The 11,366-nt window shown below is 54.3% G+C and overlaps 1 protein-coding gene across 1 annotated transcript; it reads right to left on the bottom strand.

Annotated features, from left to right (window-relative positions):
- Positions 1-1,501: 1,501 nt before the first annotated feature.
- Positions 1,502-10,843, bottom strand: IFITM10 (interferon induced transmembrane protein 10). Its single transcript, XM_072639505.1, has 2 exons — positions 9,763-10,843; positions 1,502-4,654 (listed from the first exon to the last, which is right to left on the bottom strand). Exons 1-2 carry the CDS (start codon positions 10,285-10,287, stop codon positions 4,505-4,507), a joined length of 675 nt encoding a protein of 224 aa, XP_072495606.1. The 5' UTR covers positions 10,288-10,843; the 3' UTR covers positions 1,502-4,504.
- Positions 10,844-11,366: the final 523 nt, after the last annotated feature.

The following is an 11,366-nucleotide window of genomic DNA, read 5'->3' as shown; positions in this document are numbered from 1 at the left end:
TTGAGTTTGGTGAGAGAGTTGGGGCCTAGTGAGAAGGCTGCCAAAGCTCCCTTACTTCCTTGCTCTCCTCTGTGAATCACAGCTGCTTGTCCCCTTCCCTTCCTGATCATGTACTGAATGCTTCCTCATATGTCCGTTTGGTTTCCTAGCATTTGTGGGGGTGGCCCATTCACCTAGTAACTTTCTTCCTTAAGCCTTGGCCTCACCATTCCCTTTGAAGAGCCTTGAGACCCAGGATGATTCTGTCAGGATGACCCCCAAGGGGACCTTTAACACCCCAGATCTACCACATCCAGTCTTTGTCTATGGATCCATCTTTCAGCACTGGACAGCTCCAGAGATTGCTTATTCCTCTGATGGAAATGCCAAGATTCGAGTAGCTGAGAACGCCCCCTTCCTGACAGCAACGGAAGAGCCTAGAGAAATATTCAACTCCTTCCCCTCACTGAGCCCAGAGCCTTGGAATTCTGTGAGCAGCCTTTCATGCTCTTCTCACAGAGCAGGGGCTATGTGCCAGGCACTATGCTAAGGGCTTTTCAGTCGTAATCTCATTTCATCCTCACAGCAAGTAGGTACTCTTGTCTGCATTTTACATCTGAGGGAATTGAGGTGATGGCGGATGATTGAGGTGATGTCCTCAGCCAGTGTCTGAGGACAGATTTAAACTCAGATCTTCCTGATTGCAGGTTTGGGCCTCTGTGTTCTGTGGCACCATGTAGCTGTCCCCTGTGAATGACAGTAGGAGGAGAGGGGCGGGGCTTGTTCCAGCAGCCTCTGGTTCTTTAGAAAGAGGAATGTAAGAAAGGACAAACATGGAACATGCCTGCTTTATGTTAACCTACCTTTTGGGAAATTGGCAATGTGAGGCAGGCTCAGGACACGAACTGGGGACCTTCTCTGCTCCCAGGCCTGAGGCCCATGATCTGAGTTTCTGGGTTCCAAGCCCAGTCTTGGAGATTTCTGTCTTTGGCAGTAGCCAGAGGGGGTGCTCTAGAGAACCTTGACTTGTTTGGCCTTTTCCACCCCCACCCAAAAGAAGGAAAATCACATAAAAGAGCCATAGGACACCCCCCCCCCAAACAATGTATTTCAATGAGTGCCACCTTCTTCCCCAGGCCCCAGTGTTGTACCAAACTCAGAGAAGGTAGAGTGCAGAGAGGGTGGCATCCTCAGTAAGAGAGATGATGGGAAGAGATCTTTGATATGATCACCTCCCCAGAAGTCAACCATCTCTCACCTAGATCTGGGTCCTGCAAACAAGCCATTCTCAGGAAGTGGTGAGAGGCCCTTGGCTGCACAGGGCTGGGAGAGTCTGGATAGAGCTGGTGGGGTTAGACAGAGGAGTGGCATTCAGGGTGCTGGGGACTGGGACAGAGAGGACTTTGTAGCCTGAACAGGCCCCCGACCAGGTGCTCTGTTTAGAGACATGCTCAGGGTCCCCAGAGTCCCCAAGCTTTTGCCCTTCAGTGTCTCTACCGTGGGACAGAAAAGTTCCATTCCATTCAGTTAGACAAACATTTATTAGTCACCAAGTGTGTGCAAGGCCCTGGACGGGGCAAGAGGTTAGATTACAAAGACAGATTGTTCACAGGACCTGTCAGCAAGGAGCACATGGTCTAATTGGGAGAAGGGGGAGCTCAAGACTGAGATGAGTTAGGAGGGAGGGGGTGAGCAGAGAGAGCAAAGGCAGCACCATGCCTTAGGGACAGCTGGGAGAGCCTGGGCAAGGAACAATCAGCTTCACCAGCAGAGAAGCCAGTCTGAAAGGAGGCAGGAAGCCTGGGCCTCACTCTAGCTCTCAGGCCACTCAGGCAGCTTGCCTGGATGCTGCTGGGGCTCAGTGTAATCCAGAGATGGAAAAACAGCCTCTTGCCCCCAGGGCCTTGAGCCTCATGAAGAGCCCCAGGATTGCTGTACAAGCTCAGGCCTTGCCTGATAGTCATCCATGATCCTGATGGCTCAGAACCCACAAATGGGGGTACCTGGTCCTTCCTTCTCCCATCTCTGCTACTCCTGCCTTCACCCTGGCTCCCACTCCTACCCCCTGAGCCTGGCATAGGGAAATAAGGGAACAATAAATGGGAAAACTGAGTCTCAGAGAGGGGTCATATGGTTAATCAGTGGAAGAGCCAGAGCACAAAGCCAGGTGCCCTGGCTCCCAGCTCAGAGATGGATCACATCAGGATGGCAAGAGGCTGAGCTGTGTGTGGCCTCCCCCTCCTTTCCCCCTCTTCCCTGAACTGAGGAAATCTCCTCTCAGAATAGGAGAAGTCTATGGGCATGACCAGGAAAAAAGGGCCCTTTGGAGCATGGCAGTGGTGGGAGCTGGCAAGTAGATGAAGAGGTGGTGTGAAGCCGTGGCCCAGGTCAAGGGCAAGGCTGGGACCTAGCTGTGAGAGTTGTCTCAGGAGACTGAGAGTCATGTTAGTCTGGTCTATTGACTTGTCTACTAGGGAACTCTGCAAGCATACCAACCAAAGTGTTATGCCTGCCCGCTCTGGGGTCAAGCTCAGACTGGCCCTGGACACTGGAGTTGCCCCACCCATCTACGTACCCCTGCAAATCCCATCGCCTCCAATCTTCCAGAACCATGGGCTTCCCTAGCTCCAGCTGTGGGGCTGCTTCCCTAGCTCCAGCTGTGGGGCTGCTGGCCCTCTGTCCATTTAGTTCTGGGTAGTCCCTAGAGGAAGGCTGACCTCTGCTCTTGACAACAGCACCAGCGATTTCAGAGGGACAGAGGTATCTCTCCAGAGGTCAATTAACTTCAAGCCCCTTCTGCTTCCCTTGACCTTCAGCATCTTTCCATGCAATCATGATCCCCTCAACACTCCTCTCCCTAGTATCAGCCAGCACCCCAGTCAGGGCCATGAGGGTTTCCTGGGGGCCCAGGTAGACGAGATTCTGTGGACAGAGTGGGGAAAAGAGGCAGCAAAAGTAGAGGGTCTGTAGGCTGCTCCTCCATCCTGCCTTGGCTCTCAAAGCTGGGTCAGTAAAGCTGAACTAAGCAATCTCCCCTGGGGTCTGGGGATTTGCTTTTCTCTAGATGGTGGGCTGCCTCTCCAGTTCATAATTTACCTCCTGCTTGCTGATGGGTTGTCAAACTCAGTCATAGACTTGTCTTAACTGGGAGGGACCATGGAGCTCTCCCCACCCTCCTTGGACAAAGGGAGGACCTGAGACCCAGGAGAGGGCAAAGACGTGTCCAAGTTCACAGTGCTAGTAAGTGTAAGCCAAGTCTTCTTACTACAAAATTGGTGCCCTTCTGACCCCAGCTCTGCTCGCAAAAAAAAACACAGGAGGAGAGGAGTCCACTCACAAAGACAGCAAGACACAGAGCCCAAGCACTGGCCAGTTGGAGAAGCCAATGAGCCAGCCAGGCAGACACACAGGAACAGGCATGGACAGACAGACAGACAAACACACACACACACACACACACACACACACACACACACCACGCACACAGAAGTCAAGTCACAGTGTTTGAGGATAGTAACGTTAGGTCACAACAACCTTCCCGCCTGGTTTGTCCTCTCCATGTGAGTCTGGTCTCCCCAAGCAGATTAGTAGCTCCCTGAGGGTAGGAACCACTCAACCCACAGCACTTGGTGAAGGACTTCTCTGTAAATCCTTGAGTTGTATTAGCCATCAGAGCACTCTAATGTGCTGGATGAGCCTGGCAAAGTCGCTCCCTCTTTGGGGACCTGTTTCCTTGACATCCTGAGGCCCATGCCCTTCCCTCCCAAGCTCATTGGTCGGATTCAAAGACATGGGAGGTCTTCTGAAGGCTGGGAAGGGAATGTGGGCCAGGACTAGACCTCAGGAGCTCTCATACCCCCTCATCTCCAGCCTGAACCCTGCAAATTAGGCTTTTGGGGAGCTGGACAGAGGCATGTCATTGGAAAGTCACCCGATCTCAGTAGCTCTAAGCAAGGTGAAGAGTTGGGCAGGTAACCTGAGCAGCCAACCGTAACGACCATCCTGCTCTGCCCCCATGGCAGCTCAGGCCTGGTGCTAGGGGCTGTGCCCTTAGGAGGGGGAAGGGGGTTTGCAAGGGCTGGGGAGCAGGTGCTGACAGGCCAGGCTGTTGATTGCTGGGGTTGTGGGTGTAGCTGAAGCACTAAGCCAGGGAGAAGGTTGGACTGGGGAGGGCCCTGTATAGTGGGTGAGACAGAAGGCATAGCCCCCTATAGTCCCCCTCATCCCCTACTCTTGTTTCCCAGTACACCCTGGTGGCCCTGAGCCCTGGTTCAGCCTGGACTCAGCAGTCCTGGGAGCCACATGGAGGATTCAATGGGGCTCCCACTCCACCCTGACTTCTCCTAGATGTCTTTCCCTGGTTCTCTCTACCCTTCCCACTCCCCTCCCACCCTGTCCCTCTTATATTGAAAATAAATATTTTAAATGATTAATTCCCCTGTAAAAATATCCAAATCAAACTCTTCTCCCCCTGACAGTTCAGGTCAGTGGGATGGGGAGGGAGCAAGAGCCTCCCTGCCCCCGCTCAGTAGTCATTGAGGGGGTACCGCAGGAAAATGAAAATGAGAAGTAGGCAGAAGGCGGCCAGAGCTGAGCTGGTGATATTGAAGAGACGGGCCGTCTTGGCGTCTTCCACAGCCCCATTCAAATCATTCAGTAGTTTCTTGTCCCGAACCTGAGGCCAAAACAGAAGGGAAGGTGGGCTAGACAGGAAGTGCCCAGGCAGAGCTTGAGCCCCCTCCCTGAACCTGGCTCACCTAGGGCTTCACCTTCTAGCCTTTCCCAATGATCGCTAAGTTGGCCCCCTGAACTGCTAGGGAGGAAAAGTTTGTCTCTCTGCCTGTCTGGCTGTCCATCTGGCTATCATTCCACCTGAAAGAAAGCAAATTGTAAAAAACAAAAAAAAACCTGTTTGACCATTCATCTCTCTGCCTGTCTGTCTGCCTGCCCATCTGTCTGCCTGTCTCCCTATCTGTCCTCCCCTCTCTGCCTCCACCACTGCTGTCAGTTCATGGTCCTGGCCTAGGAATGACTGCCCACCTGTTGTCTTTCTTTTTTCAGACTGGCTTTTGAAAGGAACAAGTTTATTGAACCTGGAGCTGTCAGGTTATGGAATCCCAGCCCAGGGTTTCAAATCCCAATCTGCTAAGTGACTGCTTGTACAAGGTCAGACAAGGCTCTTCCCCTCCCCTCACCAGGCCTCCCTTTCATCATCTATCAAAATGAAGGGTTTGAATTCAGAGGTTCCTAAGATGCCCTCTGAGCTCTCAGTCTCTCAATCTTGTTTTCTGGGGTTGGCTGCATCACAGCCCTCCCTAGAGCTCCTGCCTAGTATGGGATCATAGGACCCAAGCCCGTAGGACTCAGGGTTATAATCCCTTCATTTTACAGATAACAAAACTGGGACCCATAGAGGAGAGGGGATAGTGACTTTGCAGCTCTGTACGAATCTTCTCCTGCTCTAGCAAGGCTGAGACTTGAATCCAGACCCCCGAATCCATGTCTATGACACCAAACAGTCGTCAAGGCTCTGCAAACTTGATGAGATAGGGAGAGAGGGAAGCATTAAATCTGCCTTTTAGTAGGGACCATCTAAAAACAACAGCACACCTTATTCTAGGCCCAGTGGGGAGGGTCTGGGGAACAGGAAGCCTTGAGGACTACCTGCTCCCCCTCGTTCAGGCCACTCACTCTCAGGGGGTCATAGGATCCCCTTGAGGACAGCTCCCTTTCTGTGTTCTGTCCCTAGCCTGGCCTCTAGAGGCTAGGATCCTTGCAACTCTCTCTTGGCTCTCTTTCTTCTAGGAAGAACTCATATTTCTCTCGCTCAGTCCCTAAGGCAGGCAGTGGTCAAAGTGATTTGCCCAGTGTCACACAGCTAGCAAGCATCTGAAGCAGCCCTTGGTCTTCCATGAAGCCAAGTCCAGCACTCTATCCACTGTGCCATCCAGCTTTCCCCACCTAACACCTTCTGCAGCTCCCTCCATACCAATAGAGCCAGAGGGAATCCCATCCCAGTGTGAAGGAAGGGATATTTTCTGGCTGGCCAAGAATATTGTTAGTTCTGAGAGAACTAACACCAAGAAACTTTTTCTGCTTCAAGCCTTCTCTGCCCTCTTGCTCCGGGCTCTGCCCTCTGGGGTCAAGCTGCTAAAGGCTAGCTCCTCTTGCATTCCCAAGCTGCCTCTAGTGCTTACTAGCAGGTTATTATCACATGGTGGTAATAACAACAGACCTGTATGTAGGACTCAAACTTTGGAAAGAGATTATGTCACCGATTCCCAGGCTCAGTCTACAGAGGAGGTAACTGAAGCCCCAGCAGGGTCCTACAGAAGTCCCCTGACTCAGTGTACTTGGCTGGGCTCTCCCTTGGGGGAGTTCAGAAAAGTGTGAGCTGGACAGCTCTACCTGACCTATTCTGAGAGCTCCTGCCTGCCCTTCTCTGGACATGAGGTGGCGCCAGAGAACAGTACATAGGCCTGCTCCAGCTATTGAGCTCTGAGCCCCAAAGCTGGGCAGGACCTCAGAGCCCTGCAGCAACCCCAGTTCCCCCAGGAGGAATGAGACCTGGAGGCCAGAGACGGCTTACCCCGTGTCACCCAGTCTGAAACTCAGACTCAGGACTAGAATGAGCCATCCAAGGATCTTAGGCATCCACAGAAGAGACCATCTAATCCTCCCCCGGCCCCCCAGTACACAATGAGAACACTGAGGCTCAGAGAATGTAGGGCATTTGCCCACGGTCACACAGCAGGCAAAGGAGAGGGGGAGGATTTGACTCTGAATGAAGGCTTCTTTTTACTGAATCAAGCTGGGTTTTTTCCTTGGTTCTATGGAGGGTTGGGGTCCCAGAGTCTAGGGGCTTCAGAGGGGACAGATAGAGCAGTATTGGCTTTTAGAGGGCTGCCCTGAAGAAAGTCGAAGCTTTCCCTGAAAACAGGGATGGATGGGGTTGGGGGCAGTTCAATACCGTACACACTCATGGATCCCATAGTATCTCTGTGCCCTGTCAAGTGAGCCAAATTCAGGACCCTGCCCTGCTAGAATCCCCCTAGGGGGACCTTGGTTCCTGGCAGTGGGAGAAGGATCACTGAGGCTAGAGATGCCCCTGGAGTAGAGAATGAACTTGGAATTTGAGGGCCATTCTGATGAGCCCAGGTCACATGCTAAACAAACTTCGTACTTCCCCTTCTTGTCCTAAATCCTGCATCGTCCAGGAATCTGTGACCTAGCAACAACCCTGGAGGCGGGAGCCAGCTCACCTGGCACAAACTCTTTGGAGAAGGAAGGGCAGGTTCTGGGCACTGTACCCCTCCATAACTGGAGCCTAGACTCCTCCTCTGGGCAGCTGCCCTCTTGGAGAACAGGGTCAGGGGAGAGCCCAAGGTCATCCAGCAAGTCAGTGGTAGAGCCAGATCCCCTGGTACATGGGTACCAGGTGTTGCCCATCTCAGGCCAAGGATAAAAGAAGACCCTGCAGTCATCGTGTTCAAATTCTGAGAAATTTTCTCCCCAACTGGCTGTGGGCTCTCCCAAGCTGGTTTGCTCCCTATCCTGCCTCCCACACAGGGTTGGATGGTATACAGGGGCCTTGTGGATGGTTAGCCAGTAAGGAGAGAGGGGAAGGAAAGGTCTGGGCAAACTGAAGAAGGCAGGGACAAGCCAGGCTGAAGGGAGGTGGTGGGAGAAGGCAAGGTGTCTTTGGCATACCTTTCCCCAGGTTTCCAAACTAGTTCCTTTCTCCCACTGTGGTCCCTTCCCTTCCTGCCTCTATCCCTGCCACCCCCCCCCCCACACACACACACACAGTAATGGGAGGGAAGTGATAAGAGTATTTTAGGGAAATGGATCTGGGTTGGCAAACTGGGAGTCCAGTTCTAGGGAAAACTGATGAGCTGGCCCATCCTGAGCCAAGGCATGGAGGTCCCCAGTCTTTGAGAGAAATGGGGAGGGAGAGGTAATATCTGAGCTGGGGAGGATTAGATCAGATCACTCTATGCCCAGAAGGTCATTCGGTCCCCCACTGCACAATGGGTACAAAGTACTCTATACTCAAGCATGTTCCATCTGCCCTCTGAGATGGTGACAGTGACCAGAGGAAGTCTCGGACCTAGCCATAGGCCTCCCCACTACAGCTCTGACTATGGCAAGAGCCTGGACTGATACTCCAAGGGTCTGGGTTCAAATTGCAGCACTGCTTACAAACTCTAGGAGCAGATCATCCATGTCATGTGGGTCATCCAGGGGCAGGCTTCTTTCCCTTCTGGGCCTGGGCCTCCATTCTGACGCTCTGATTCTGCAGAGTATTGCTTGGGACTGGTGACCAGTCCATAAGGCTTCTGGATCCCTCCTTCCTTCCTGGTCACCAGGTGTCATGGATGAGACTTCCGAATGTCTCATTCATGCCTGGCCCGACCAGACCTGGGGGATCTCAGGGGGTCACCAAGGCTAGCCTTGGGGTTCACATGTGACTTTTAGTCCTGCTTGGCCTGGCATGTCCCTTCCATTCTTTGCTGGAAAGCCCTGTGCAGATGGCCAACCAGCCTTGCTTGACCATTGGACAGTCAGCCCAGCCTTGGGTCAGAATTCTCCCACCAATGCTTAGGACTGTGGGGACACTGCCCTGAGGAGCCCTTTCTTCACATGGAAAGTGGAGTCCCTCAAACTGGAGGGACCTCCAGGGTACCCAAGGGGCTGGTTTTGCAGGCCTCACTCAATTCTGATGTCCTGGATTCCAAGCCCTCACCCTAGCTCTGTGTTCTAAGGTCCCTCCCAGCTCTGTCATCCTGGGTTCTGGATTCCAAGCCCTCCCTCTAGCTCTCACATTACACGTTCTCTGTTCTGAGGTTTCATGACTTCTGGTTTTTCCTCCTGGGTTCGTTGGGCTACATTCCGCCTCCACTGCAGCCTCCTCTGTCCTGCCCCCAGGTCTGGGCAGGGGTGACTGGTAGCCCCATTAGCCTACTCCTTACAGGCCCAAGTCCCAGATCAGGCCTCTTGCCCTGTCCTGGCTCTGAATGCCTGCTTCCTGTTCCTCTAGCGCCTGCTTTTCAGCCAGCCTAGATAACTCAGGAATTCATCTGAGGCCCATCTCTAACTTCACTCTCTGCTAAGCCCTGACTAACCCGAACCCTAAGCCTTCTAGGATCACCCCTCTCAGTCTCTCTGCCACCATCCTCACTTTCATCTGCATAAAGAGAGGGAGATGGTGACACTTAGCAGGCCACAGCCCATGCCTGCCAGAGGGTACAGCAATGGGCTCCTTTGGTCACAGCTGTCCTCCCTGCCCACTCAGGGGGCTGAGTCCTGTGATCATGGACAGGCCAGTCCAGGGGTTGGGGAGGACCTCACCCAACCTGAGACAGCCAAAGAGAAACGAGGACCAAGTGTTTGTCCACATCCGTGTCCCTGGGGGAGTGGGGAGAGGGAGAGGGAGAGGGAGAGGGAGGGGGAGGGGGAAGGTATGGTCTTCCCACCCTGCCCTGGGGCTGTGGACATCCTTAGACTTTCCTTCCCTCAGACTCTCCCCAACTCCAGCCCTGCTGTGGCTCTCTTGTGGCTCTCAACTCTACCCCTGGCTTGGCCTAAAATGGGCAGAAAGCCATGTACTGCAGTCAGGGATCATGGTATCAAGTGAGCTGGGGACCAAGAGACAGGAACAGGGAGAGTCTGGGCCCATTCTGATTGGAGGAGGGTTCTGAGCAGCCTGGGGCACCCCCACTCCCCTCATCCTTGTTCCTTGGCTCAAGCCCTGGTCTCCCTCCCCACCAGCCCCTCACTCACCTTCAGGGAGTAGGCCAGAGCAATGAAGCCCAGACAGCAGAAGTTGAGGTAGACAAAGTTGAAAATGGACCAGAGGTAATAGTCATTGACCTCCGTGGTATCAGGGTAGATTTCAATGACAGTGGTGGGGTTCGTCATGGTCTTTTTCTCCGCCGAGTGCTTGCCGGGTCCTGAGCCTGTGCCGGTCCGGACACTGTCAGCCTTGCAGCTCTTGGCCTCCATCGGACACAGGGTGGGGGCCGGGCCCTGTGCAGCTGCTGAGGAGGCTGCTGAAGGCTGCAGGGCCGGGGGCTTGGACACGCAAGCGAAGCAGCCCTTCGGGGGGGCGCCTGGAGGCCGGGGGATCCAGAAGGCCCCGTCCAGGGGACAGGACGGGGTCACCCGGGCTTCCTGAGGGCCCTCCGTGATGCCAGCTGGGGGGTCAGGTATGGAGCTGAGGAGTGGCCTGGGCGGCCCTGGAAGAGCAGGAAGGGTGGGGGGAAAGGGTGGGAAGGAGAGGGAAGGAAGACAAGGTAGAATTGACATTCAGGGCCAGGGCTTCAGCCTAGCCCAAGTCGGGGTTCCCCTCCTTCCCTCTCTGGGGGCCATCTCCTCCTCCCTTGGGAGCCCCTAGCAACTCCAGCAGTGCCTCCAGGCCTCCTCAGCCCTGGCTGAGGTCATCATTCCCTATCTCCCTGGCCAGCACCCAGCCCTAGCCTGCACCCTAGGCCAGCACCCCAGCCACTACCATCCCTCCCACCAGCAAGCCCAGCTGCCAAAGGACTTTGCAGTCCTTTGCCTTCACAGCAATGTGGGGGACTTCTCATCATTTTGGAGTCTGCTCTCTCTCTCTCTCTCTCTACACACACACACACACACACACACACACACACACACACACACACACACACACACCTCACCATAACACCTTCACATGTCTTCAGACACACAATGACACAATGGTCTATATATTTGTCACACAAACCACCCTCAGATCCACTAATGACATCCTCCAGCACATACACATTCAGCCTTCACAATGACACCTTCTGATCCAGGCAATGCCCTCCCCAGACACACAAACCCCTTGAGTCATACAAATACACCATCACACACCCAGACTCAGACTCCCACATCCTTTCACACGCACCATCCCTCAGCAAATGCACAGTGGCACTAAAACAAGAAGGTGCTCTCCCCTCTCCCCCACCGTCACACCAACATTTCCCCTCCCCACTCACAACACTCAGAAAGGCACTCAGTGACACCCTGGGTGAGCACACACGCACACTCACAGTCACAGACAGCAGGGCAGCGCAGGAGGATCCATCCTCCTGAGGGATCCTAGCCCTGGGGCAGCGCAGGAGGGGGAGGCCGGCTGATTTCCCCCGACAAACCCACCCACCCCCTGGCGCCCGGCGTCCAGCGTCTGGAGCCTGCGCCTGGGCCTCAGTGCCTGCCTCCCAGGCCTCCGGAGCCTGAGGCTGGCGGCTGCCGGTGCCCTCCCCGAGACAGTTAGCGAGCGAGTGGCGGGCTGACCGACCGTCTGCGGCAGAACCGGCTCCGCTCCCTCCTCCCTCTTCCTCTTCCCTCCTCCCTCCTCCCTGCTGTCGCCCTTTCTGCTG

Source organism: Notamacropus eugenii, chromosome 2 (assembly GCF_028372415.1).
Source record: "Notamacropus eugenii isolate mMacEug1 chromosome 2, mMacEug1.pri_v2, whole genome shotgun sequence".
NCBI lineage: Eukaryota > Metazoa > Chordata > Mammalia > Diprotodontia > Macropodidae > Notamacropus > Notamacropus eugenii.
The sequence above is the reverse complement of the archived record's forward strand: the minus strand, read 5'-3'. Positions and strand labels throughout refer to the sequence as shown.

Coding starts and splice junctions, on each gene's coding strand:
- IFITM10 (XM_072639505.1), bottom strand. CDS start 10,287: ATGTCAATTCTACCTTGTCTTCCTTCCCTCTCCTTCCCACCCTTTCCC. Junction 4,655..9,762: donor CTCTGGCCTACTCCCTGAAG/GTGAGTGAGGGG, acceptor TTTTGGCCTCAG/GTTCGGGACAAGAAACTACT.